We start from the raw sequence: 27,074 nt of genomic DNA, 5'->3' as shown, positions 1-27,074 counted from the left end.
AAGCATGGTGGTGGTAGTGTCATGGCGTGGGCATGTATGACTGCCAATGGAACTGGTTCTCTTGTATTTATTGATGATGTGACTGCTGACAGCAGGATGAATTCTGAAGTGTTGCGGGCAATATCATCTGCTCATATTCAGCCAAATGCTTCAGAACTCATTGGATGACGCTTCACTGTGCTGATGGACAATGACCCAAAGCATACTTCCAAAAGCAACCAAAGAGTTTTTTGAGGGAAAGAAGTGGAATGTTATACAATGGCTAAGTCAATGACCTGACCTGAATCCGATTGAGCATGCATTTCACTTGCTGAAGACAAAACTGAAGGGAAATTGCCCCAAGAACAAGCAGGAACTGAAGAGAGTTGCAGTAGAGGCCTGGCAGAGCATCACCAGGGATGAAACCCAGCATCTAGTGATGTCTATGCGTTCCAGACTTCAGGCTGTAATTGACTGCAAAGGATTTGCAACCAAGTATTAAAAAGTGAAACCATCACAGTCATGCCTGCTAATGGCATGGCTGTATTTGGCCAGTGCAGTATGGGACCGAGCCTCTATATAAGCTGCACGTCACTCTGCTCTTATTAGTGTAGGAATAGGATGCTGCTGTGAGGGAGAGAATAGGAAAGAATATTTTATCAGAAGTGCTTGTTAGCTCAGGGATCTACAGCGATTTTGTTTTGTGGGAGCAGTGCACTGGTGGAGCTCCTGTTGCAGGGAGAGGAAGTGGTCGATCTGTGCCAGCTACACGCACAAGTAAAACGCCTTCCTCAGGTGCGAGTAGGCGACAGAACCTCAGCGTTATTTGGTAGGGCCGAATGCGGCTCTACGAATGGTGAGGCCAGAACAAGTACAGGCGATAGTAGATTTGGTGGCTGACAGTGCCTTCAGTTCCTTCACATTGTCTCCCACCCAGTCTCCTGCTGAAAGATCAGAGTTGGCACCTGTAGCCCATGTCCATCAGTCCTTCACCTCACCCCCTTGCAAATCAGCCAAGCAGTCTGAGCCCTAAGTCATGGAGCAGTCTCTTCTGCTTTTTGATGACTCTGCTAGCAGGGTTTCCCAGGGCCACCCACATAGCCCTGCCCCAGAAGTGGAAGAGATTAAGTGCACCGATGCCCAACCACTTATATTTCAGAATGAGTACATGGGAGGACCACCGCAGCACGTCTCGGATGATGACGAAACACAGATTCCAACTGCTGTGCCTTTCTGCAGTGTGCAGACCGACAAGGAGGGCAGGGGTGAAGACTGGGTGGAAGATGATGTAGAGGACGATGAGGTCCTCGACCCCATATGAAATCAAGGTCGTGTGAGTGACCTGTGTAGTTCGGAGGAAAAGGCAGTGGTCACACAGAGCCACCAGCACAGCAGAAGAGTGAGCAGGGTGCAAAAGCGGGGCGGCCGTCCCCTAGACAGTACGACTGTTACTGCCCACTGCAGCAAGGGACCGAGCACACCGAAGTCAGCGCCAAGGAGTTCCTTGGCGTGGCAGTTCTTCAGACAATGTGCTGGCGACACGACACGAGTGGTTTGCACACTGTGCAATCAGAGCCTGAAGCGAGGCATAAACGTTCTAAACCTGAGCACGACCTGCATGACCAGGCATCTAAGTGCAAAGCACGAGCTGCAGTCGAGTAGACACCTCAAAAACAAAGAAAGGTCTCTGGCTCCTCCTGCTTCCTCTTCTGATGCAGTCTCGGCCTGTTCATCCACCTCTGAGGTGACAGTGGCACCTGCCACCCCGCAAACAGAGGCCAGCAACGCCACTACCTGGGTCACCAAGCTTCTCCACAATCTCAATTCTCTATGTCCCAAACACTGGAGCAAAAGAGGAAGTACCCCCCTACCCACCCGCGATCCCTGGCCCTGAATGCCAGCATTTCAAAATGACTTGCCTTTGAAATGCTGTCATTCCATCTGGTGGAGACAGAGAGTTTTAAAAGTCTTATGGCAGTGGCTGTCCCACAGTACGTAGTGCCCAGCCGCCACTACTTTTCAAGGCGAGCCATCCCTTCACTACACAACCAAGTGGGGGACAAAGTCAGGTGTGCACTGCGCAACACCTTCTATGGCAAGGTCCACATAACTACGGATACGGTCAGGGACGTTATATCTCCCTAACAGCGCAATGGTTAAATGCAGTGGCGGCCTGAGGCAGATAGCAGTTTGGCGCATGTCCTTCCACCACCAAGGATTGCAGGGCACTTCTCTTGCCTCCTGTTTCTTCCTCCTCCTACTCCGCTTACTCATCCTCTACTGCCTTCTCATCCGGTCAGCGTAAAACACCTTCACCACCAACTTCAGCACAGTCAGGAGTAAACGACAGCAGGCAGTTTTTAAACGTATCTGTTTGGGGGACAAACCCCACACCACGCAGGAGCTGTCGACAGGCATGAAACAACAGACCGATGAGTGGTTAGTGCCAGTGAGCCTCAAGCCCGGCCTGGTGGTGTGCGATAATGTGCGAAATCTTTTAGCAGCTTTGGGACTAGCCGGTTTGACGCACATCTCTTGCCTGGCGCATGTGCTGAATTTGGTGGTGCAGAGATTCCTTAAAAATTACCCTATGTCAGAGCTGCTGCAGAAAGTGCGGGCCGTCTGTGCGCGCTTTCTGCGTTCTCACCTTGCTGCCGCTTGCCTGTCAGCTCTGCAACGTAACTTCGGCCTTCCCGCTCACCGCCTCATATGCGATGTGCCCACAAGGTGGAACTCCACCTTGCACATGCTGGCCAGACTGTGCGAGCAGCAGCAGGCGATAGTGGAGTTTCAGCTGCAGCATGCACGGGTGAGTCGCTCTGCGGACCAGCAGCTCTTTACCACCAATGAGTGGGCCTCCATGCGAGACCTGTGTGCCTTGTTGCACTGTTTTGAGTACTCCACCAACATGGCCAGTGCCGATGACGCAGTTCTCAGCGTTATTATTCCACTTCTATGCCTCCTTGAAAAATTCCTCGGGCGATGATGGAAGAGGATGTGGCACAGGAGGAGGAGGAGGAGCAAGAGGGATCATTTTATAGGGTTTCAGGCCAGTCATTCACAAGTTGCTCCGAGGGTGGGTTTCTGCACCCACAAATGCCAGGTACACAATTGTCCAGCCATTGCACAGTTCTGGAGGTTGACAAGGTGGAGGAGATGGAGGAGGAACAGTGTTCACAGCAGGGTGGCACCCAAATCAGCTCGTAGCCATCACTGGTGCGTGGCTGGGGGGATACAGAGGACACAGACGATACACCTCCCACAGAGGACATATTTTCGTTGCCTCTGGGCAACCTGGCACACATGAGCGATTAAATGCTGCAGTGTCTCCGCAACGACCTCCGAGTTGGCCACATTCTAGCTTGTGCTGATTACTGGGTGGCCACGCTGCTGGATCCCCGTTACAAGGACAACGTACGGCAGGGGGCGTTATCACAGACAAGCGCAGCTGCCTGTCCACAACCAATGTGGACAAGCTTAAATGAACCAGGCATGGATCCCACAGCACTTGTCCATACCATGTGCAGAATATACATGTATACCAGCCTTGCCCAGCCAAAAAATAAATAAAATTAAAACCAAAAACCAGTGCTGGCTACCTCGTCCTCCTCTACCGCCACTTCCACCTACACCGCTACGTCCACTGCCTCCTCAACCTCCTACTCCATATGGACCTCAACCTCATACATCAAGATTATTTTTTGTTTATTTTTATGTATTTTATTTTAAGTCATTTCACTAATTTGTCTGATACATTGTTGGGTTACATATCCCAAATTTTTGGCTGTGATATACCCCTGCTCTACCTAGTAGACAGGTTAATAAATTTCACAAATTTTTCTGTTACGTAGTTGGGTGACATTCACCAATATTTGGCTGTGATATACCCCTGCTCTAGTGGACAAGGAAATACATTTCACTAAATCATCTGTTACATTCTTGGGTGACATTTTATCAATTTTGCCGTGAATAAACCCCTGCTCTGCATTGGTGGACAGCGACCTACATTTTTGTAAAATCGTCTGTTCAATTGGTGGGTGACTGTCACAACCAGACAGCTGAGAAGCTCTGACAGAAGCCTTTCAGAACCTCCCCATTGAGTTTTCTTTGTTGTGGTGTTCAGTTCATCATCTCGTTAGCCTCTCTCAGCTGTCATGTAGCTGGACTGATTGCTTCCCTTTAAATTCCTCCCCATAATGCATTACTGGGCGGCTTATACTTCTTCGTGGAGTGTGTGTGCATGCTGATCCTATTTCCCAGTCTGCTACTAAGTTAAGTGCTGTACATTTATCTGTTATTTTCTGTTTGCTGGATCCCAGGTGACCCTGACTCCCTCCGTGTCTGGTGTAGGGAGCCGGTGGTCGTGTCCCCTCACTATTGTAGGGTGTTCAGGTGTTATATAGTCGAGGTACGTGGATATGCAACCATCCACCTTTGGGATTTTCGCATAGGCTGAGCAGCCAGGGAAAGTGCCAGGTCTTGTGCAGGGGTCTCCCTTTTGGTTCCTTAGCTTTGGATCCAGTGAGTCATATATGCATGTTGCATTGTCTTGTTTCCTGTACACCGTCCGTGACATTATAAGCCGCCAAAACCGTCTCAAGCATGGATCCGGTTTCACTTTTGGCTGAACGCTTCCAGGGTCTTTCATTGGAGGTAGCTGATCTCCGTAAGACTTTTTCTCAGCTTCAAGTGACCGGTTCAGCTTGCGTTCATGGAGTTTGTTCTGAGCCTAAGATCTCGCTCCTGGATACGTTCTCCGGGGGTAGTGAGAATTTTGTGCGTTTTAGAGAGGCTTGCAAACTCCATTTTCGCCTTCTTCCCCATTCCTCTGGTGATGAGGAACGGAGGGTGGGGATCATTATATCGCTGCTCAGGGGTAACGCTCAGTCTTGGGCCTTTTCGCTGCCGGAGGGGGCACAGCCTCTCCGTTCAGTGGATGAATTCTTTTTAGCCCTGGGTCAGATATATGATGATCCGGATCGTGCTGCTCTGGCTGAGTCTAGACTACGTCTATTATGCCAGGGTAAACAATCCGCAGAGATATACTGCTCAGAATTTCGGATATGGGCAGCTGATACTGGTTGGAATGATGCTGCACTCCGAAGTCAATTTTGCCATGGTCTTTCAGAGGGATTGAAAGATGCATTTGCCTTTCATGAGAGGCCATTGACAGGCGTCTTAGAGAGAGAGGAGAGATATCTCCTTCCTGTCTTACTCAGTCCCAGGACAGAGCAGCTGTCTAATTCTGTGCGTAGGGGTCTCGGTCGCTGTCAGCCCCTTCTGAGCAGGAGCCCATGCAGCTGGGGTTGATTGCTTCTGACAATAGAAGATTCAGCTCGCATGGGAGGGTTTGTTTTTGTTGTGGAGGTATAAATCATTTGGCAAATGTTTGTCCCTCTAGGAGATTCAGGCAGTTCTCTGGGAGTAATAAAGAAACAAAGAGGAAAAAATCTTTTAAAAATGTTCCGTCTGTTACTATTGGCAGGGTTGAGGCGGAAATTTAAGGTTTTCCGTTTGCTTGTAGTTGTCATTTTGTCCTGCCTGCTAGGGTGGCGCTAGAGAGCAAGAGCATTTTTTGTGAGATTTTTGTGGATAGTGGAGCAGCTGTCAATCTCATTGATAATCAATTTGCAATAACTCATGGTTTCCAGGTGCGCACTTTGGGAAAGGATATTCCTGTTTTTTCTATTGATTCCGCTCCACTTTCTCAGAAATCATTAAAGGGCATAGTTCACAATATCCGTTTAATTGTGAGTGATGCTCATGTTGAGGATGTGTCATGTTTCGTCCTTAGCGGTTTGCCAACTCCTCTAGTGTTGGGGCTACCCTGGCTCACTAAACATAACCCCACCATTGATTGGCAAGCAAGGCAAATAAATGGTTTGAGTGACTTTTGCAGAGAGAATTGCCTCACGACATCTGTTTCTGAGGTTGCTACTAAGACTGTACCATCTTTTCTCTCTGAATTTTCGGATGTCTTCTCTGAGAGTGGAGTTCAAGATTTGCCCCCGCACAGGGAGTACGATTGCCCTATTAATCTCATCCCAGGCGCCAAGCTGCCTAAATCTCATTTATATAATCTTTCCCAACCTGAGAGGATCGCTATGCGTGCTTATATCTCTGAGAGTCTGAGAAAAGGACACATACGACCCTCGAAGTCACCTGTTGCCGCTGGTTTTTTCTTTGTTAAGAAAAAAGATGGTTCTTTAAGACCATGTCTGGATTTCAGGGAGCTGAACAGTATCACTATTCGTGACCCTTATCCGCTTCCTCTGATCCCGGACCTGTTTAAGCAGGTTGTTGGGGCTAAAGTATTTTCCAAATTAGATCTAAGAGGGGCATACCACCTGGTCAGGGTCAGAGAAGGAGACGAATGGAAGACGGCCATCAATACCCCTGAGGGCCATTTTGAGAATTTGGTTATGCCTTTTGGTTTGATTAATGCCCCAGCCGTTTTTCAGCATTTCGTGAACAGCATTTTTTATCATTTGATGGGAAAATTTGTATTAGTGTATATGGATGACATTTTGATTTTTTCTCCTGATTTCAAGACTCATAAGGAACATTTACATCAGGTCTTGCTCATCCTGCGGGAGAATAAATTATATGCGAAACTGGAAAAATGTGTGTTTGCGGTTCCAGAAATTCAATTTCTGGGGTTTCTTCTCTCCGCTTCTGGTTTTCGCATGGACCCCGAGAAGGTCCGCGCTGTGCTTGAGTGGGAGCTTCCTGAGAATCAGAAGGCGCTGATGCGTTTTTTGGGCTTTGCCAATTATTACAGGAATTTTATTTGGAATTATTCCTCTATTGTTAAACCACTCACTGATATGACCAGAAAGGGGGTAGATTTTTCTTCTTGGTCAGTAGAGGCACGTAAGGCTTTTTCTAATATCAAGGAGAGTTTTGCGTCCGCTCCCATCTTGGTGCAACCTGATATTTATTTACCCTTTATAGTTGAGGTTGATGCTTCTGAGGTGGGTGTGGGGGTGATCTTGTCTCAGGGTTCCTCTCCTGCCAAATGGCGACCGTGTGCCTTTTTCTCGAAAAAACTCTCCTCCGCAGAGAGAAATTACGATGTGGGAGATAGGGAATTGTTGGCCATCAAGTTGGCTTTTGAGGAATGGCGCCATTGGCTAGAGGGAGCCAGACACCCTATTACCGTATTTACTGACCATAAAAATCTGGCCTACTTGGAGTCAGCCAAGCGTCTGAACCCGAGACAGGCCAGATGGTCTTTGTTCTTTTCTAGGTTTAATTTTGTTGTCACGTTCCGCCCTGGAGTTAAGAATGTGAAGGCAGATGCCCTGTCACATTGTTTTCCGGGAGGCGGGAATTTTGAAGACCCGGGTCCCATTTTGGCTGAAGGTGTGGTGGTCTCTGCTCTTTTTTCTGAATTGGAGGCAGAGGTGCAGGCAGCCCAGTCAGAGGCTCCTGATCTTTGTCCTCCTGGGAGGTTGTTTGTGCCTCTCGCTTTAAGACACAAGATTTTTAAGGAACACCACGATACGGTCCTTGCTGGGCACCCGGGGGCAAGAGCCACACTGGATCTCATCGCTCGGAGATTCTGGTGGCCTGCGCTTCGTAAGTCGGTTAAAGGTTTTGTGGCAGCCTGCGAGACTTGCGCTCGTGCCAAAGTCCCTCATTCACGGCCATCAGGTCCTCTCCTTCCCTTACCCATTCCTTCCCGTCCTTGGACACATCTGTCCATGGACTTCCTAACGGACCTGCCTCGTTCCTCGAAGAAGACTGTGATTCTGGTGGTGGTGGACCGTTTTAGCAAAATGATGCATTTCATCCCTTTTCCTGGTTTGCCCAATGCTAAGACGCTGGCGCAGGCATTTATTGATCACATTGTCAAATTGCACGGTATTCCTTCAGACATAGTCTCTGATAGGGGCACGCAGTTTGTTTCCAGATTCTGGAAGGCTTTCTGTTCTCGCTTGGGGGTTCGGTTGTCATTCTCTTCTGCTTTCCACCCGCAGTCGAATGGCCAGACAGAGCGCGTCAATCAGAATCTGGAGACATATCTGTGCTGTTTTGTGGCGGAGAATCAAGAGGATTGGTGTTCTTTTTTGTCCCTTGCTGAGTTTGCTTTAAATAACCGTCGTCAGGAGTCCTCTGATAAGTCACAATTTTTTGGTGCATATGGGTTTCATCAACAGTTTGGGACTTTCTCGGGAGAGGGGTCTTCTGGTTTACCTGATGAGGACAGATTCTCCTCGTCTTTGTCATCTATTTGGCAAAAGATTCAGGATAATCTAAAGAGCATGAGTGAGAGATATAAGCGTGTGGCAGATAAGAGACGTGTGCTTGGTCCGGACCTGAATGTTGGTGATCTGGTGTGGTTGTCTATCAAGAATATCAAATTGAAGGTTCCCTCCTGGAAGTTGGGTCCTAGGTTTATTGGGCCTTTCAAAATCCTGTTGCCTACCGTCTTGATCTTCCTCAGACTTGGAAGATCCATAATGTTTTTCATAAGTCCTTATTGAAACCTTATGTTCAACCCATTGTACCCTCGCCTTTGCCTCCTCCTCCGATTATGGTTGATGGGAATCTTGAATTTCAGGTCTCTAGGATTGTGGATTCTCGTCTTGTCCGCGGTTCTCTTCAGTACCTTGTTCATTGGGAGGGTTATGGTCCTGAGGAGAGGATGTGGGTCCCAGTGACAGACATTAAGGCCTCTCGTCTCATCAGGGCTTTCCTGAGAAGGTGGGCTTTGAGTGTCCGGAGTCCAATCGTAGAGGGAGGGGTACTGTCACAACCAGACAGCTGAGAAGCTCTGACAGAAGCCTTTCAGAACCTCCTCCTTGAGTTTTCTTTGTTGTGGTGTTCAGTTCATCATCTCGTTAGCCTCTCTCAGCTGTCATGTAGCTGGACTGATTGCTTCCCTTTAAATTCCTCCCCATAATGCATTACTGGGCGGCTTATACTTCTTCGTGGAGTGTGTGTGCATGCTGATCCTATTTCCCAGTCTGCTACTAAGTTAAGTGCTGTACATTTATCTGTTATTTTCTGTTTGCTGGATCCCAGGTGACCCTGACTCCCTCCGTGTCTGGTGTAGGGAGCCGGTGGTCGTGTCCCCTCACTATTGTAGGGTGTTCAGGTGTTATATAGTCGAGGTACGTGGATATGCAACCATCCACCTTTGGGATTTTTGCATAGGCTGAGCAGCCAGGGAAAGTGCCAGGTCTTGTGCAGGGGTCTCCCTTTTGGTTCCTTAGCTTTGGATCCAGTGAGTCATATATGCATGTTGCATTGTCTTGTTTCCTGTACACCGTCCGTGACAGTGACATTAACCCATTTTTGCCGATGAAAAATCCCTGCTCTGCATAGGTGACAGGGACTTAAATTTCTAAAATTCGTCTTTAATTGGCCCTTTCATTCGATCCTTCCGCTTTACTAATTTGTCCCACATTTCAGCTCGATCACATTGTAGCCATTGACCTCCATTGGATGTCGTATCCCTTTCTCACGCTCCCTCTCTGGCGTGAAACCATGATTCGCCACTAACCGTGATCAACATGGTAGGTGCAGAAAAGAACATCGAAAGTTGATAGAGAAGATATCCAATTGGATCGTGAACGTCACACTGACGTGCGATCATGCAGAAGTTATCTAGAACCAACAAAGCGGCAGCAGGGCCTCTCCTGTCTAACGTTTCCAAATCCGAAATACCTCAGTGACATTCCCTATAATTTTTTATTATTCATTCCAATAGCAGGGCATCTTAAGAGTCCTGTATGGTTGTTTATCCTCACTACCTCTCCGAGTCAGGAGTGAGTAATTGCCGTGCGCCCCCTCCTTTCAGTCGATCCTTCCGCTTTGATAACTTTACCCACATTTCCGCTCAATCACATTTCCTCCATTGACCTCCCTTGGATATGGTATCCCTTTCTCAGGCTCCCTCTCCGGCCTGGAACCCTGATTCCCCGTTACCCGTGATCACCATGGTAGTCGCATAAAAGAACATCGAAAGTTGATAGAGCAGATATCCAATTGAATCGTGGACATCACGGGGATGTGCGACATGGTGGAGCAGTATGTGTACACAAGCCTCAACTTCTGGGTCTCCTAATTGGGCACATGGCCTGAGCTTGCCCTTTACGCCTTAGAGGTGCTGACCTGCCCTACAGCCAGTGTATTGTCTGAACGTTTGTTTAACATGACTGGAGGGGCTTGTGGCACACTGAGCATGAGTGCTTGGCCTGTGTTCTGGGAACTCGGAGTTCCCCTTTATCCAAACAAATAACTGTCCCTTCTCTGACTCGGAGCTCCCCCTTATTCAAACAAATAACTGTCCCTTTTCTCCCTCTCCATCTTCCCCCACATCCAAAACCAGACCACCGCCATAAACTTCTTAGTCCCTGACCCAGAGGTGACAACGATCACTGGCCTCCACGACACTTTATATAAACATGCCTATACAGTGGACAGCTTCAGAGGGGTTTATTACTTTATGATAGGGGCATGCTTCCGGAGGGTGGGGGCAAGCTGCTCTCCATGCCTCGCTGTCAGTGGGAAAATCCAAAAATCTTACTCCGGTCATAACTCAAAAATACAACTCCAATAGAGATTATTGAGGTACGCCATTTTAACGGTCAAGAGGTGACGGTGCCACACATACTAAAATCCAACCACTTATGTTAAATCCTGGCTCAGGAAATCAGTTCTTCTGATTGGGGTTACGTGGACCGAAATCCATTTTAGACCAGATTTCAGCATGACTGACCGGTCATAAAAGTCACAGCCATCCCAATATATCAATCCCTAAAGGTGGGTTTACAGACTGCCTGGACCAATTCTTGTAAATTGGACAGAGCAGATTGTACAGTGTTCCCCATTTTGAGGCCAATATGATTGAATGAGGATCCGTGTCTTTCTGTCTTGCCTCAGGACCTGATAGCTGCAAGTCTCTGTGTGAGTAAAGTAGGCATCAGTTTTCTTTCATCCTTTTATTTTAATAACTGTTCTGTGTATATTGGTATGCTTCTGTTTTTTACATCTTTAAATTTTTATTAAAGCCAATTATTTAACCTAGCACGGGCAATATTTTTTAAGGCAATTAGAGTTCCTAATTTTCAGCTACCTGTTTGCTTTAAAATGCGAATCTCTGAAGTTTAGTAGTTGTTAGAGGGAACCGGCAACAATTTGATCTCCCATGCAATCTGGTAGATTGTAGGCAGCAGAGTGATCAAATTCGATAGTGTGTCTAGTGTCAGTACCTGTCCCGATTGACTGATACCTGATCCTGGTCTGATCAGGTACTGCGACCTGAGGAATCGGGCAAGATCCTGACAGGGGTTATCACAGGTTATATTTCCTAATGTTTTGGGGTGTACCCTAAAAAAATAATAATAATAACTTAAACCAAAAGCCAGAGTTGGCTACCTCCCTCTCTTCCACCGCCACTTCCACCTACACCTCCACATCCACCGCCTCCTAAACCTCCTACTCCATATGGACCTCGTCCTCCTAGATCAAGATTATAAATTTTTATTTTTGTGTATTTTATGTTATTTTAAGTCCTATCCCTATCCACATTTGTTTGCAGAGCACTTGCCATGCTCTTGACCACATTTTGCTGCCATTTGCAGTCCTTTAGCCCTTTCCATGACTTTTTTATAGCCATTTTAGTGCTCCAAAGTTCGGGTCCACATTGACTTCAATGAGGTTCTGGTTCGAGTTCGGAGTCAAATTTGTGTCCCGAACTCGAACTTTTTTGCGAAGTTCGACCGAACCCGTCGAACCTGAACATCCAGGTGTCCACTCAACTGTAATGATTATTATTCTGTCCCATTGCTTTTGGTCCCTTAACAAGTGGGAGGCACATATGCAAACTGTTTTAATTCCTGCACCGCTCACCTGATTTGGATGTAAATACCCTCAAATTAAAGATGACAGTCTGCAGTTAAAGCACATCTTGTTTGTTTCATTTCAAATCCATTGTGGTGGTGTATAGAGCCAAAAATGTTAGAATTGTGTTGATGTCCCAATATTTATGGACCTGGCTGTATATATATATATATGTATATGTAGATTAAGGCTGACATGTCAGCCTGCATTTGTGGGAGGGGCGCAGGCTCGCATAAAACAGAGGCACGCCCTCACCACACTTGCATGCGTTTCCGGTGCTGCTTTCCTGCCACTAACGTCACGATCCCTGCTACCGCACAGCTCGCCAGGTAAGTGAGCCCCGTCGGGACCCCCCGATGCTTCGTCTGCTTCCTCCTGCCGTCAGGGTAAGTTTCGCCATCTCAGCCCCCTGTGTTCCCCTACCACTGCGAGGTTCACCCTCCACACACCTACCACTCCCAGCGAGGCTGCAGCGCTGTTCCCACTTCCGGCGCCCAACAGAGGGTTAAAATAAACAAACAAATTCAAATAAGGCGGCAATCAATTAAAGCAGCACACCATGCCATCCATGACCAAATATCCTGGATTATCAGGATCCTGATTTTTCCACACTTTACTTGCATGATGCATACTATCACTTCCAATTTAAACTGCACCAACACCATTTCCGCCCGTGTCCTTCAGCCACCCCTTGCTAGTCCAGCCGGGTGTCTGAAGCACGATCATTCCTCAAACATCACATCCCGCTGGCACTGGCCACCCATCAGGCCTTTTAATTGATAGTTACGGGTCACCATTAGCGTAACGGCCAGGTCAATAAGCTTGCAGGGCCCCTAGGTCACGGGTGGGATACAATGGCGCGGCCTGGACTTTACGTGCTCCCCCTCACGGTACTGATTGTCTTGCAGACCCCGGGTGCTGTGCTACTCTAGCTACATATCGTCAGCCAAGGTTCTCTCAAATCGTCCCGTCTGAGCCGACCATCGCCTTTTCCACTCTGCTACATCCGCGGACGTTTCGGTAACTGCTTCATTTTTCTTACCACACACTCGTTCGATCTCTCAGTTCAACGCTGCAATGTCTCGGCCAGTCACGGTTGGCCCCCATAGGTGTGGGAACTTTCATTCCATTTGTTGCCCGCTTCAGGCTCTCTTCATAGTCATCAGGTTGTCACCAGTCACGTCACAGGTTTACTTCTTGGTTCATGTCACAATGTTCATTACCTGTTTGCATCACAGTCAAGTCCATTAATAACATGTCGTTGCCTGTTACGTTTCAGGCTTACGTATCAATTGCCATCCGTGGCCTGTTGGGCTTCTGGCTTACATCAGAGCATAGCATGTCTAAAATGCCTAAAATGCCAGGGAAGTATAACTACCCCACAAGTGACCCTATTTTGGAAAGAAGACACCCCAAGGTATTTCATGATGGGCATAGTGAGTTCATGGAAGTTTTTATTTTTTGTCACAAGTTAGTGGAATATGAGACTTTGTAAGGAAAAAAAAAAAAATCATTTTCCGCTATCTTGTGACAAAAAATAAAAAGTTCTATGAACTCACTATGCCCATAGGCGAATACCTTAGGGTGTCTACTTTCCGAAATAGGGTCATTTGTGTGGTTTTTCTACTGTCTGGGCATTGTAGAACCTCAGGAAACATGACAGGTGTTCAGAAAGTCAGAGCTGCTTCAAAAAGCGGAAATTCACATTTTTGTACCATAGTTTGTAAACGCTATAACTTTTACCCAAACATTTTTTTTATCAAAGACACGTAGGACAATAAATTTAGCGAAAAATTTATACATGGATGTCGTTTTTTTTTTTTTTTTAAATGTACAACTGAAAGTGAATTTGCAAAATTTTTGGAAAAATTTTGGTAAATTTTGATTGATAACAAAAAAGTTAAAATGTCAGCAGCAATGAAATACCACCAAATGAAAGCTCTATTAGTCAGAAGAAAAGGAGGTAAAATTCATTTGGGTGGTAAGTTGCATGACCGAGCAATAAACCGTGAAAGTAGTGTAGTGCAGAAGTGTAAAAAGTGGTCTGGTCATTAAGGGTGTTTACGCTAGGGGGGCTGAGGTGGTTAAGAACTGCTGGGTTGCTGATCAAGACACGACTGCTTGATAATACTGCCAGCTTTACTTTTTATGAATAAAGTCTTTCCTAAACACTGTCCCTAGTGCTGGTAACGTTTCTTCCGGCACTAAGTTCACTGTAATGATAAATTGGATGGGCTGCACTCGCTTGTCCAATCTGTGATGTGCTTCAGTGGAGTGGATATAATCCAAGTAGTCAATAGTAAGAGAAATACCACTGCACACATGGGGTTAACATGCAATTAAAAGGACATATCCTAAAATGAATACATAGGTAAATATGGAAGAATGCCTATTTTTGTCACTTCAAATCTTGACGTTTCGGTCAGTTCAGACCTTGGTCACATAAGTCACAGGAGAGAGTCAGAGGGTGGAATGGAGGACCCCCGTGGTACGGTGTGGACGCGCTGTAGGGACGGCTGTAGGCCAGTGTGAGCACTGTAAAATGGAAAATACTGAGCAAGCTGAGACATCACAGGGGCTGGCTGGATGGATGCATGCATGGCATTGTGGGGGATCCCTCGTTCCCGTGCTTCTGACCTCCTCGTTCTAACATGTGCAGCAGCCATTTTAGGAAAAATGTGATTCATTACCACAAAACACGAGGAAATTCAACTTTGGGAAGAATTACATTTTTCCTGAAATGCAGATTGAATTCCACTTCTTCAGCTTTGATTCGTTCATCTCTAGTCCCTACTCTAAATATGTGCAGAGACGGACAAACACCAACAGACAAGCAAACGCAAAAGCTGAGTCGTATGGTAATGGGTCAGAACTGTCACGTGCCGGAGGCCCAAGCCAGACCTCCGGGACGTCAAGCAAACAGGGCACAGGCAAAACAGACCAAGGACCCACAGAGAACTTTATTACAAGTGTATTAAAAGCACATGACAGTAACCAGGTTAGGCAATAGTGGTAGTAACATAACCAAGTGCACCGGCAGATCAGTGTCAAAACCCAGAGAGCCAGTGAACCCTGTTCTTCACAGAGCCCCTTGTGGTGGGGATGAACTGGGCCAAGGGCTCACTGGTCGCACCTCCAGGGAGGTTCTGGTGTACTTGCACCATTGTGGTTGCTTGCAGGTAGGGGTCAAGCACCAGTGGAACAGACGACAGAACTGGAACCCAAGCAAACACAGAACATGGAACAGACAACAAGACGAAGCGGGAACCAGCACAGAAGCAGATGCCTGGACCCCAAGTGGGATGGAAGCATGGCGGTCTCAAGCAGAGCTGCACACAGACTAGAGATACACACAGACTAGAGATTTCCCTTCCAGGGAAGCCAGGGACCCTATCACAAAGGCAGGACAAACATGGGACAGGAACAGAAGCAGAAAGGAACTACAGGCAGACAAGAACAGGCAAGGATCAGAAGCAGTAGGTACTGCCAGACAGGACATGGGACAGAATACATCAGATGCAGTAGAGCACTGCTAGGCTACACATCAGACAAGGCAGCAACAATGACATCATAGAACAGGTAAAACAACATTATCGGACAAGGCAGCAACAATGCATTACCAGGTGACGCCACAAACCAGGGCAGATGGAACTCGCCTTTCTTTAGTAACACTCCTGTTACCAATGTAGCAAATAGTTTCAATGACTGTTTGCTAGGTATCAATTAGCTGCCTCAGTAACAGTTTCCATTGCATTGTCATATCCTGCTCTAATGAGACTATTATAATTCTAATAAATCCCTTCCCAGCTCTCCTCTATCTCTTTGATCAAGATTTTTCACTATCTGTGCTGGGGGACTGAAGATTTTTGCATTTAGAACAACAAAGCTAGCCCGACCTGTTTCACCACAGAATGTGACGTCTTCAGGGGTTTGGAGCTTGTGAGACGCCCCCCAGCACAGATAGTGAAAAATCTTGATCAACGAGATAAACGATAGCTGGGAAGGGATAGAGCAGGATTAAAGCAGGATATGACAATGCAATGGGAACTGTTACTGAGGCAGCTAATTGATACCTAGCAAACAGTCATTGAAACAATTTGCTACATTGGTAACAAGAGTGTTACTAAAGATAAGCAATCATTCTCCGTACACAGCAACCATTGCAATCTGATATTATAGCGGAGGTGTTTGTGAGTCAACACAACCACCGTCATTATTACAAAATCTGTACCCAGCTACCAATACCACCAATATATTGAAAAAAATCAAAAAAAATAACACTGATAGTTTTTTTGTTTTTTTAATATCACCAGAGGCTTTGTTTGAGAATGTAACACAGAAAAATATAAAATACGCCACATGATGAGAGAGATTCGTTTAATTCTATGTTTATTTTAAGGAAAAGTGATAAAGGTTATTTTTTTATCCTAAGGAAAAGGGGAATAATTGGGGCCTTACACAGAACTGGCATAGCTATTAGCTATTGATGAGTGTTTAGTTTTGAAATAAAGCCTGCAGCCAGTACGCGAGAGGGCATGCAGCCAGCCTACATGGACACAACTGTCACAGTGAACAGCACTGTGACAAGAACCAGACTGGCTATGCAGTACCAAACAAAAGACAGAGAGTAGACAGAAGACAAGCCAAGATCAGAACCAGACGAGCTGCACAGTACCAAACAAGTGAGACAGAGAGTGGTCAGAAAACAAGCTCGGGTCAGAAGAACTGAGGAGTCAGTATACAAATGCAGGAACAGGGAACAAAGAACCTAGCTAGTGAGCCAAACAAGACTATAGCTGGCACTGGCTCAAAGCATATAGGGGGTTTAAATAGAGTGTCAGGTCCTTGGACCAGAACCTGGTGGTCTGGTGACCCGGCACTCCATAGGTCATTCAACTAAACAGAACACAACAATAGGGAAGAAGGGCTGTTATTCAGACCACTGCCCATCTCCCCCAGCGCACGCACACGGCGGGGAGAAACCGAGTATCGCTCCCTGTAACTATTGACGCGTCACTGAGGACGTTTCTCCCAGTGCGGCCGAGCTGAAGCTGAGGAGTGTGCCGCTGGGTCCAGGGCAGGTAAGTTCCATACAACCAGTACCTAGGAATCTCCCCAGGTTCAGCATGGATTCGGTATCGAAAACCATGCTGAATCTGTGCTGAAATTGCCTCTCGTTGTTTTCAGTGGGAGGCCGCCCTGCAGTTGATTTTTACAGTTCAGTTTTCCAGACTGCACCAAGAATGTACATGTCCATTCTTGACCTGGTTACTGCGTAGATAACTTGAGAATCTGCAGTGGGAGACTGCTCGTGGTTTAGCTCCATTCAATAAAAGTGGGACCAAACAATTCCAAATGAAACCCACTGCAGCAACAGCAGAGGTTTCTGCCGTGGGATACGTGGAGGATTTTCACTGTATCGAAATCCATCCTTCTGCATGCAGTTTTGAAGGCCAAAATCAGGAGTGGTTCCTAAATGGATAGAACGCATAAAGGACAGATATGGCTTCTCTTTTTCTAAGTCACTCCTGGTTTTGGCTTCCAAAAATGCCTCTGAAAACCTGAACGTGTGGCCACACCCTAACAGAGGAGTGATCTCGTATTACAGGTAGGTCTACAAGTATAGCTCATTCAGCTATGCTGTGGTAGTTCACAAATTGCTTAGATCAAGACAAGGATCTTAGAAAGGTAAGGCTGTCATCACTATTCCAACACCATATTTGTTAAGAAGATGCAACTTTAAAACTGGTACCGGATCTGTCATGGTGATTGTGCAGTAGTAGATGTTAAGACTAGACGTTATAGGGAACAATCATAACATGTGTTGATGGATCTTCTCACCTTTCATCAACAGGTTTGTAATAAAGAATGGAGTTTGTGTCTACTTCATACAACCGCCCTTATGACAACTTTGATGCAAGGAAATATTTAGACAGGTTCTATTGCATGGACCCCGAAACCCTGGAAATCTATAAAGACTTAAAGTTTTTGCTGACGTTTCATAGTAATGTATTTTCTTCAGGTATGTTATAATAACCGTAAGAAGTCATAGTGTTAATGAGAATTGAACTTTAGAAGTTTGCATCATGACATAAATATCAGAACTGGGTTCGTTGACAGAGATGATAACGCATGCAGAGCTAGCTTCCCACTGAATTGAATTTTCTGATAGATTTCCACAGCTACCACCCAGTATATTTAGTAACTGAGGTGGTCGACATGTGAGGATAGATCTCTATGAAAACAGTTTTTGTCATCATTGTGGTTTAGAGCTGACAAATCCAATTGCTGGACTTCCAAATGCCTAAAACTAAGATTGGAAAAAAAAAATGATAGAAAATTCCATAGTGTAGTGGAGTTATGCTAGAACTGCACGCCAACATGTGTCTCGCCAATGCCAACTGGAATGTATTTTTGTGTGAGTGTCACATTGCAGTCGCAGCATGTCGCAGTGCAACACCATTAACGGTCATAACAAAAAGTTTTGCGTGACATATGTCGCAGTGTAGTTGTCCCCTTTTTGTCACACAAAACATCTCGCCGTGTAGCCCAAGCCTACATGACTGTATGTATTTTGCGGTCCTCAATCAATACTGGTGATGTCAGGGTGACATCCTTGTTGCATCCTATTTTTATTTATTTTTTTGCGTTTTTTTGCGTGAATGCATTGTAACAATGCCTATTCTTGCCTGCAAAACGCACAATAGGACATGTTCTATCATTTTTGCAGGTCTATGAAACGGACTTACGGATGTGGACAGTACACAGTGTACTGTCTGCATTTTTTGGGGGACCCATTGAAATGAATGGGTCTGCACCCTATCCGAAAAAATACGGAACGTTTACGGACTAAAAATACTGTCGTGTTTATGCATCCTAAAAGTCAAACAACTATTAAATTAATAAATGTAAGTGTACATTACATTACTACCACATGTACTAAGTGTACATATCATTACTACCATATGTAATAAGTGTACATTACATTACTACCACATGTACTAAGTGTACATTACATTACTACCACATGTACTATGTGTACATTACATTACTACCACATGTACTAAGTGTACATTACATTACTACTACATGTACCAAGTGTACATATCATTACTACCACATATACTGTACTAAATTTACATATCATTACTACCATATGTAATAAGTGTACATTACATTACTACCACATGTACTAAGTGTACATATCATTACTACCACTTGTACTAAGTGTACATATCATTACTACCACTTGTACTAAGTGTACATATCATTACTACCACTTGTACTAAGTGTACATTACATTACTACCACATATACTGTACTAAATTTACATATCATTACTACCATATGTAATAAGTGTACATTACATTACTACCACTTGTACTAAGTGTACATTACATTACTACCACATATACTGTACTAAATTTACATATCGTTACTACCACATGTACTAAGTGTACATTACATTACTACTACATGTACCAAGTGTACATATCATTACTACCACATATACTGTACTAAATTTACATATCATTACTACCATATGTAATAAGTGTACATTACATTACTACCACATGTACTAAGTGTACATATCATTACTACCACTTGTACTAAGTGTACATATCATTACTACCACTTGTACTAAGTGTACATATCATTACTACCACTTGTACTAAGTGTACATTACATTACTACCACATATACTGTACTAAATTTACATATCATTACTACCATATGTAATAAGTGTACATTACATTACTACCACTTGTACTAAGTGTACATTACATTACTACCACATATACTGTACTAAATTTACATATCGTTACTACCATATGTAATAAGTGTACATTACATTACTACCACATATACTGTACTAAGTTTACATATCATTACTGCCACATGTTCTAAGTATGCATTCGGGATCGACCGATTATCGGTTTTACCGATATTATCAGCCGATATTCAGGATTTTGAAAGTGATAGGTATCGGCAGATAACGAATGGGAAACACAGATCGCGCTGCTGTCAGCGCAATCCGTGTTCCCTCAGCAGCACAGGGGAGAAGGAAGCAGTGTCTCCCTCCCCTCCTGTGCCGCTGCCACCAATGAGAGGAGGGGAGGGGCTGTGGCCACTGCGCCACCAGTGATGTTGACTCACTCATTCATTCAACAGGAGGTGGGTGCTGGCTGCAGAATCACATTCCCGGCTCCCGACCTCTATGAGCGGTAGCTGCGATCTGCGGTAGTTAACCCCTCAGGTGCCGCACCTGAGGGTTAACTGCCGTGGGTCGCAGCTACCACTCAGTGGTCGGGTGCGGCTATATGATTCTGCAGCCAGAACCCGCCTCCTGTATATGAATTAATGGGCGAGGTATCTTCATTGGTGGTCGCAGTGCGTCCCCCACCCAAGCTCCCCAGTATTAATCATTAGTGGCAGTGGTCACAGGGTCCCCTCCCCCCTCGTCATTGGTGGTGCAGTGGCAGCTTCTGGCCGGAGACCCTGCAGTGTAATCAGGGGCTCCGATCAGTTACCATGGCAGCCAGGACGCTACTGAAGCCTTGGCTGCCATAGTCTGCTCCGTGCTGCTGTGAGCACAGAGCAGCAGGTAGAGTGTGAAGTCCTATTCACCCTGATAGAGCTCTATCATTGTGAATAGGACAAGGGTTCTAGCCCCTAAGGGGGCTAAAAGTTAGTAAAAAAAAACACAAACACCAAAATTAAGTATAAATTAAAAAGAAAAATTTACAAAAAAAAAGCTACACGTTAACAATAAACATGTTCATTTTCAGCAGATCTGTGTAGCAATTTTTTGTTTTTATAAAAATGGAAATGCGCAGAATATCGGTCTAAATTATCGGCCTGAAAATTCACAGATTATCAGTATCTGCTCTAAAAATTCAATATCGGTCAATCCCTAGTATGCATTATATTACTACCATATGTACTAAGTGTGCATTACTACTACATGTAATAAGTGTACATATCAATACTAATACATGTGCTAAGTATACTTTACATTACTACCACATGTACTGAGTGTGCATTATATTACTACCACATGTACTAAGCATACATTGCATTACTACCATATGTACTAAGTGTACAGTACATTAATCCCACATATACTAAGTGTGCATTATATTACTACCACATGTACTAAACATACATTACATTACTACTACATGTACTGAGTGTACATATCATTAATACCACATGTACTAAGTGTACATTACATTACTACTACATGTATTAAGTGTACATATAATTACTAATATGTGTACTAAGTGTACATATCATTACTACCACATGTACTAAGCGTACATTACATTACTCCCACATGTACTAAGTGTGCATTACATTATTACTAGTGTTGTTCGAGCACCTAAGTGCTCGGGTGCTCGAGTAGAACTCTTTGGGATGCTCTGGTGCTCTACAGAGCACCCGAGCACAATAGAAGTCAATGGGAGAACCCGAGCATTAAACCAGGCTAGAGCTGAAACGATTACTCTATTGAATCGAGTAATTAGACAAAAAAAATCCTAGATGCAAATTTTTTGCATTGAGAATTCGTTTGTGTCATGTGACCACGGAGCGGGAGTGATAAGCTTGCTATTACTCACTGCTCCGTGGTCGCCCGCAACGGTCTGTACTTGATCCTGACACATCGTCAGGTCATATTGCACCTGAGCGCGTGGGGCGCTTGTGGCATTACAGATCAGAGCTGCTGGTTATCAATGATTAGCGGCAGGGGCAATATTCAAATTCAGGATATTTCAAGAATATTTGTGCGAATATTTGTCATATATTTGAGAATTCGTGATCTCCAGTCATTATTTTCTTGATTATGAAAATCGGCAATCGGAAAATTTGTGATAATAATTTGCAATCCAAAACTTTGCGATCAACACTCTTCCTAAAGTCAAAGATATTGCAGCTTTCTCATTGGCCCACAAGCAAGAAGCAGTGAGGGACCATGGGTACTGATGAAGAAAATCTAGAATATTCGTGATTACAAAGATGTAGCACTATATTCTAGATATTCGCAAATTCTCAAAGTGCCAATATTCCCGATCAACACTACTGGTTATCGGCGGAAGGCTGGTAAGTGACTCCATGTATAGAGGGGCACTGGGTGATTAGTGCTCGCCGTGTGTGTCCCGGAACGGAGAACCCCTATGATGGACTTCTAGTTAGAGCTGTGTCACCTGTACCGGTATGGCAAGAGGATAATAGGGGTAGTAGTGCTCACTGGCGTTGTTCAGAGGGGCTGATGACTGGCAGCAAAGGGTGTAATAGTGCCCCCTATCGCTAGTGGCTGGTTCAGGGCGGTTTGGGTTTTGTTTCCTTTTAGTCCTTATAACTGTTATATTATTCTCTGTTTGTTTCCCTCATGGGTCTCCTCTGCTGCCTGATTGCTGCTGTGTCAGGTTGCTGCTGACCTTATATGTCAACCTACTGAAGCCTGTGGGGGAAGGGAAGTGTCAACAGTTCTGGCCCATCTCTGATGCGAGTATATCCCTGCACCCTGACATCACACCGCGCACTGTGACATCAATGTGCACACTATACCCACACTGTGACATCACTGTGCACGCTATCCCTGCACTGTGACATGACTGTGCACGCTATCCCTGCACTGTGACATCACTGTGCACGCTATCCCTGCACTGTGACAGCACTGTGCATGCTATCCCTGCACTGTGACTTCACTGTGCACTCTATTCCTGCACTGTGACATCACTGTGCACGCTATCCCTGCACTGTGACATCACTGTGCACGCTGTCCCCTCATTGTGACATCACTGTGCACGCTATCCCTGCACTGTGACAGCACTGTGCACGCTATCCCCGCACTGTGACATCACTGTGCACGCTATCCCTGCACTGTGACATCACTGTGCACGCTATCCCTGCACTGTGACTTCACTGTGCACGCTATTCCTGCACTGTGACATCACTGTGCACGCTATCCCTGCACTGTGACATCACTGTGCATGCTATCCCTGCACTGTGACATCACTGTGCACGCTATCCCTGCACTGTGACATCACTGTGCACGCTATCCCCGCACTGTGACATCACTGTGCACGCTATCCCCGCACTGTGACATCACTGTGCACGCTGTCCCCTCACTGTGACATCACTGTGCACGCTATACCCGCACTGTGACATCACTGTGCACGCTGTCCCCTCACTGTGACATCACTGTGCACGCTATCCCCGCACTGTGACATCATTGTGCACGCTATCCCTGCACTGTGACTTCACTGTGCACGCTATCCCCGCACTGTGACTTCACTGTGCACGCTATCCCCGCACTGTGACATCACTGTGCACGCTATTCCTGCACTGTGACTTCACTGTGCACGCTATCCCTGCACTGTGACTTCACTGTGCACGCTATTCCGCACTGTGACATCACTGTGCACGCTATCCCTGCACTGTGACATCACTGTGCACGCTTTCCCTGCACTGTGACATCACTGTGCACGCTATCCCTGCACTGTGACATCACTGTGCACGCTATCCCTGCACTGTGACATCACTGTGCACGCTATCCCCGCACTGTGACATCACTGTGCACGCTATTCCTGCACTGTGACTTCACTGTGCACGCTATCCCTGCACTGTGACTTCACTGTGCACGCTATTCCGCACTGTGACATCACTGTGCACGCTATCCCTGCACTGTGACATCACTGTGCACGCTTTCCCTGCACTGTGACATCACTGTGCACGCTATCCCTGCACTGTGACATCACTGTGCACGCTATCCCTGCACTGTGAATGATCAAAGAATCCTATGTACCCAAAAATGGTGCCAATAAAATCCTCTACTCTTTCTGCAAGAAACGAGACCCTGCACAAGACGATCGGCAGAAAAAATATATATATATGGTGTTCAGAAAATGGACACACAAAAACATAATTTATTTTTCAAAAATGCTTTATTATGTAAAACTGAAACAAACAAAGAAAGTAGACATATTTGATATCATCGCTTCCATAACAGCCTGCTCTATTAAAATAGCACATGATCTACCCTGTCAGAGGAATCTTTAAAAAATGTAAAATAACAAAACGGTGCCAAAACAGACATTTTTTTGGTTACCTTGCCTCACAAAAAACATAATAAAGAGCAATTAAAAATCATATGTACCCCAAAATAGTACCAATAAAACTGACAACTTATCCCACAGTTTCCAAAATAGGGTCACATTTTGGGAGTTTCTACTGTAAGGGTACATCACGAGGGCTTCAAATAGGACATGGCATCTAAAAACCAGTCCAGCAAAATCTGCCTTCCAAAAACCATACCGCGCTCCTTTCCTTCTGCGCCCTGCCGTGTGCCCTTACATCAGTTCATGACCACATGTGGGGTGTTTCTGTAAACAGTTTTGTTTGGCTGTTAACCCTCAATGTGTTAAAGACATTTTTTTTATAAAATGGAAAATGTGCCAAAAAAGTGAAATTTTGAAATTATCTCCATTTTCCTTTAATTCCTGTCGAACACCTAAAGGGTTGACAAAGTTAGTAAAATCAGTTTTGAGTAACTTGAGGGGTGTACTTTCTACAATGGGGTCATTTATGGGGGTTTCCACTATGTAAGACCCACAAAGTGACTTACTGGTACTTAAAAAGTGGGTTTTGGAAATTTCTTAAACATTTTAAGAATTGCTTCTAAACGTCTAAACCTTCTAATGTCCTAAAAAAATAAAATTACATTTCCAAAATGATGCCACCATAAAGTATACATATGGGGAATGTTAAGTAATACATATTTTATGAGGTATCACTTTCTGTTTTAAAAGCAGAGAAATTGAAATTTTGAAAATTGCTAATTTTGAACATTTTGGGGTAAATTTGGGATTTTTTCATAAATAAAGGTGAAATATATTGACTCAAATTTATGAATTTAGTCATGAAGTACAATGTATCACGAGAAAACAATCTCAGAATGACTTGGATAAATAAAAGTGTTCCAAAGCTATTTCCACATAAAGTGTCAGATTTGTAAATTTTGACCTGGACACTGGAGCATCAATGACCCTTGGTCATGAAAGGGTTTAAGAAACTCCACAGTTTATTATTATAGACATGATCAGAGCTGAGATGACTTCTAGGTATAGAGGAAAGTTACCAGTGTCCTCTTCTCCCGAGGACCTTCCTTCTCAACTTTGCTGCAGGGACCCCCATATTCACTCATCTGCTAGCATCTTGCTGCTGGGTGAGCAGGTAATATTTTAATGCATCTGTACGGTGGGCCCCAGTCACCCCATCAGACACTGTTACTGCCACATGTACTAAGCGTACATTACATTACTACCACATGTGGTTGAGAGAATCGAAGTTGAAAAAGTGGAATTCGATCCGAATTTCAGGAAAAGTTTGATTTCGTCATGAATCCGAATTTCCTGGCAATTTGTGGTAATGAATCAAATTTTTTCTAAAATGGCTGCTGCACATGTTACAAAGTAAAAGTAAGAAGCCCAGGAATGAGAGATCACCCATAATGCTGTGTGGCCAAGCCAATCATCAGATAGCCATCCCCTGTGATGTCACAGCCCAATATAAAGCCTCTTCCTGCCTGGTCTCCTCCATTTTACTGTGTACTTAGTGCAGGGAGAGATGTGACAGGTGCTAGGGACAGTGATTAGGAAAGACTTTCTTTACAAAATATTCATTTTGAACAGTTCATCGATTTTTGGGTGTCCACATTATTTTGTATATAAGTAATTCCATTAATCCTTTATTCTGTAATTGGGGTGAAATATCGTTCTGATACTACTGATTTTGGGGTGTTCACATTGTTTTTCACATAAGCAATTCGGTTAATCCAATTGGGATGAAATTGTGCCCTGATACTACTGCTATTTAACATTGTGAAAAATGGCCCGTTACTTCTGGCCACCTGCTTCAGTCAATATTCTGATGCTGTCACCCTTCTGATGCCACACATCCGTTGCATCTGCTGCCATCTTCTACTGCCACCCAGCATCTTGTGCTGTTACTGCCATTGCTGTGGCCCCCCACCTCCCCTCTCTGTAACCAGGCCACTATGTTGGCCCCCCATGCTGTTGCCACCCTCACCACTCTGTAACTGGGCCACTGTGATGACTCCTCTCGGTGTTGCCCCTCTCACCACTTCATGGCAGGGCCACTATGTTGACTCCTCTCACTGTTGCTACCCTCACCACTCTGATGGGGCCACTAGTGTCCTTGTTTGGCCTTGTTGACATCGCCGTTTATTTTACCCTTCTTCTAATATGTCAGAAAATGAAAAAGACAACGGATCCTGTCTTTGGAGCATACATAAGGCCTCTGTCACACGGTCAGTATTTTGCATCAGGATTTGCGCTTGATTTTGTAAGCCAAAAGCAGAAACGGGTTCAAACACAGAGGGGGTCATTTACTAAGCCTAAATTAGACATATTTGAGGCTCAGACAAAGACACTAACTGTTGCGTGGCTATCTGCAAATTCGCCCCTCTCATACCAGTTCTAAAATTATGGACGAGACATGGGCGGGGAATGGGACGGGTGAGCAGACCCGTCTCATTCACCATTTTCTACAACTGTTATAGGCATAGAAGATGGTCTCAATGTAAGACCGCTCGGAAGCTGCCTTACATTTAGAACTGGTTCTGGATGACAGCATTGTGAAAAAGGGCCAATTTTGTCTGGCCACCTACTTCAGACACAATTCTGATGCTGCCACCCACCTGATGCCACACACATGCTGCCTCTGCTGCCATCTTCTCTTACTGTCATCCGCCGTCTTGTGCTGTTACTGCCATTGCTGTGGCCCCCCAACCTTCCCACTCTGTGATTGGGCTACTATGTTGACTCCTCATGCTGTTGCCACCCTCACCACTTTATGGTAGGGCCACTGTGTTGACTCCTCTAGCTGTTTTCAGCCTCATCACAGCTCTCTGGTCTCTGGTCTTGGCCATGGTCGAGAGGTTGGAGTGTGATTGAGTGCAGAGTAGGAGGGCTTCTTAAAGAAAAACTAACAGGTCTGTGAAAACCAGAATTCTTGCTGGTTTGTAGGTGATTAAATACTTATTTCAGTGTATCTAATACTTATTTTCTCCACTGTATGTGGAATCAGCAGACGTGTAAAAGGAGACCGCACTTTGACTCTATAGTAGAATCTTGGGCCACTGCACAGTTAAGTCCTTTATACTTGACGCTAACATTGACCTACACTTCCGTTATTTGGTCTGTTTTCGACCCGTAACT

General features: G+C 45.1%; 1 protein-coding gene across 4 annotated transcripts in view; it reads left to right on the top strand.

Annotated features, from left to right (window-relative positions):
* The window catches only part of LOC122926933 (nicotinamide N-methyltransferase-like), a 117,188-nt gene that overhangs the window by 46,010 nt on the left and 44,104 nt on the right, over positions 1 to 27,074 (top strand). For all 4 annotated transcript variants that reach the window (XM_044278456.1, XM_044278454.1, XM_044278455.1 and 1 more), the window contains one exon: positions 17,687 to 17,854. In XM_044278456.1, the coding sequence (XP_044134391.1) occupies positions 17,701 to 17,854 (154 nt within the window). In that variant the 5' untranslated portion in view covers positions 17,687 to 17,700. The remainder of the gene's footprint in view (positions 1 to 17,686; positions 17,855 to 27,074) is intronic.

Source organism: Bufo gargarizans, chromosome 2 (assembly GCF_014858855.1).
Source record: "Bufo gargarizans isolate SCDJY-AF-19 chromosome 2, ASM1485885v1, whole genome shotgun sequence".
NCBI classification, from domain to species: Eukaryota; Metazoa; Chordata; class Amphibia; order Anura; family Bufonidae; genus Bufo; species Bufo gargarizans.
This window is presented reverse-complemented; position numbering and strand designations above follow the sequence as displayed.